Here is a 1741-nt window from a genome sequence, read left to right as displayed (position 1 = left end):
TTTTCTTCTCCTGCACTATTGGATCATCCTGTTTACCCCTCTTTTAAGACAAGTGGACTTAGCAAATGAGTATAAATAGGAATGAATGGTTTTGTGGGGTTTATTTTATTTTATTTCTATTTATTTATTTTTTTGAGATGGAGTTTCGCTCTTGTTGCCCAGGCTGGAGTGCAATGGCACAATCTCGGCTCACTGCAACCGCCACCTCCCGGGCTCAAGCAATTCTCCTGCCTTAGCCTCCTGAGTAGCTGGGATTACAGGCGTACGCCACCACGCCCAGCTATTTTTTGTATTTTTAGTAGAGACAGGGTTTCACCATGTTGACCAAGCTGATCTCGAACTCCTGACCTCAAGTGATCCTCCACCTCAGCCTCCCAAAGTGTTTGGATTACAGGCGTGAGCCACTGCTCCTGGCTGGGTTTCTTTTAATAGAACTTCAGAGTCAGTCACAGAGGACCACATGTTGTATGATTCCACTGACATGGAGTATACAGAGTAGGTCATTCCACAGTGGGAGAAAGTAGATGAAGGGCCCTCTAAGGCTGGGAGGATGTGAGAGACACTGGAGGGGGGGTGGTGACACCTGAGGGGTATAGGGATTCTTCTTAGCGTCATGAAAATGTTCTAAAATTGTGGTGGCTGGGTACAGTGGCTCACACCTGCAATCTCAACGCTTTGGGAGGCCAAGGCCGGCAGATCACTTGAGGTCAGGAGATTGAGACCAGCCTGGCCAACATGGTGAAACCCCGTCTACAAAAAATACAAAAAATAGCTGGGCATGGTGGTGGGCACCTGTGTTCTCAGCTACCTGGGAAGCTGAGGCAGGAGAATTGCTTGAACCCAGGAGGTAGAGGTTGCAGTGAGTCAAGATCACGCCTGTGCACTACAGCCGGGTCGACAGGGCAAGACTCCATCTCAAAAATAAAAATAAAAAAACTGCGGTGATGGCTGCACCTTGTGACTGTACAGAAAGCCACTCATTCAATGGGTGAGTCGTGTTGTCTGTGAATCATGTCTCAGTAAATCTGTTGAGAAAAGTAAGGCTTCATCATGAAAATTAAACTTTCATTTGCGCTTTGTGTGCTGTTGGACACCTGCTGGAGGGAAGAGGTCGGAATCTTGCCCCAGGGAGCTCCCCTTTGACCCCCAGCCCTTGCCCTTGGGGGCAGCGGCTGGAGCTGATTCGGGACAAGTTCTGAAGCAGCTGTTTCAGGAGAGCTCATTCCCTTCACTCGTGTGCTTTTACAGAAGCCACCTCATTGCTCCACAGGTACCTGCATTTTCTCATCAGTCCCCAGCCGATTTTTATCACTCTTTTAAAATACCTTAGACACAACATCACATTTGAACTTGAGTAACTTTGGTTCCCTATCTAGACACCCAAGTAGAGCTTCCAAATAACCCAGCTTAGGGCACAAAGGGAGTTGAGTTGCATCTTTATTACCCACACCCCAGTTGTTCACCTCCTTTTAGGAATTTCGTGGTACCACATAAGACAACGAATTGTATTTCATAAAACCATCTTCTTTCTTTGTACAATTTGTGCATGAAATGTGACCAGGGTACATGATTTCTACTAACAAACATCGGTGCTCATGTTCACACAGGTTCACCAGAGTGGCTCAGGCTGGTCTCCAGTGGTGAGTTTTCACCTCTTTGTCCTATTTTCACAGTAGTGTGTGGTTGTGTGTACATAATGGGTTTGTGGTTTGTTGGTCCATGCGTATTTATTAGGGTGCTT

General features: G+C 46.8%; 1 protein-coding gene across 1 annotated transcript in view; it reads left to right on the top strand.

Moving 5' to 3' along the window:
- The window catches only part of NUBP1 (nucleotide binding protein 1), a 45417-nt gene that overhangs the window by 23291 nt on the left and 20385 nt on the right, over nucleotides 1-1741 (top strand). Inside the window, exon 5 of the mRNA XM_011988133.1 lies at nucleotides 1608-1658. Within this exon, the coding sequence (XP_011843523.1) occupies nucleotides 1608-1658 (51 nt within the window). The remainder of the gene's footprint in view (nucleotides 1-1607; nucleotides 1659-1741) is intronic.

The sequence above is a fragment of the Mandrillus leucophaeus genome, unplaced genomic scaffold (assembly GCF_000951045.1).
Source record: "Mandrillus leucophaeus isolate KB7577 unplaced genomic scaffold, Mleu.le_1.0 Scaffold323, whole genome shotgun sequence".
Lineage (NCBI taxonomy): Eukaryota > Metazoa > Chordata > Mammalia > Primates > Cercopithecidae > Mandrillus > Mandrillus leucophaeus.
The sequence above is the reverse complement of the archived record's forward strand: the minus strand, read 5'-3'. Positions and strand labels throughout refer to the sequence as shown.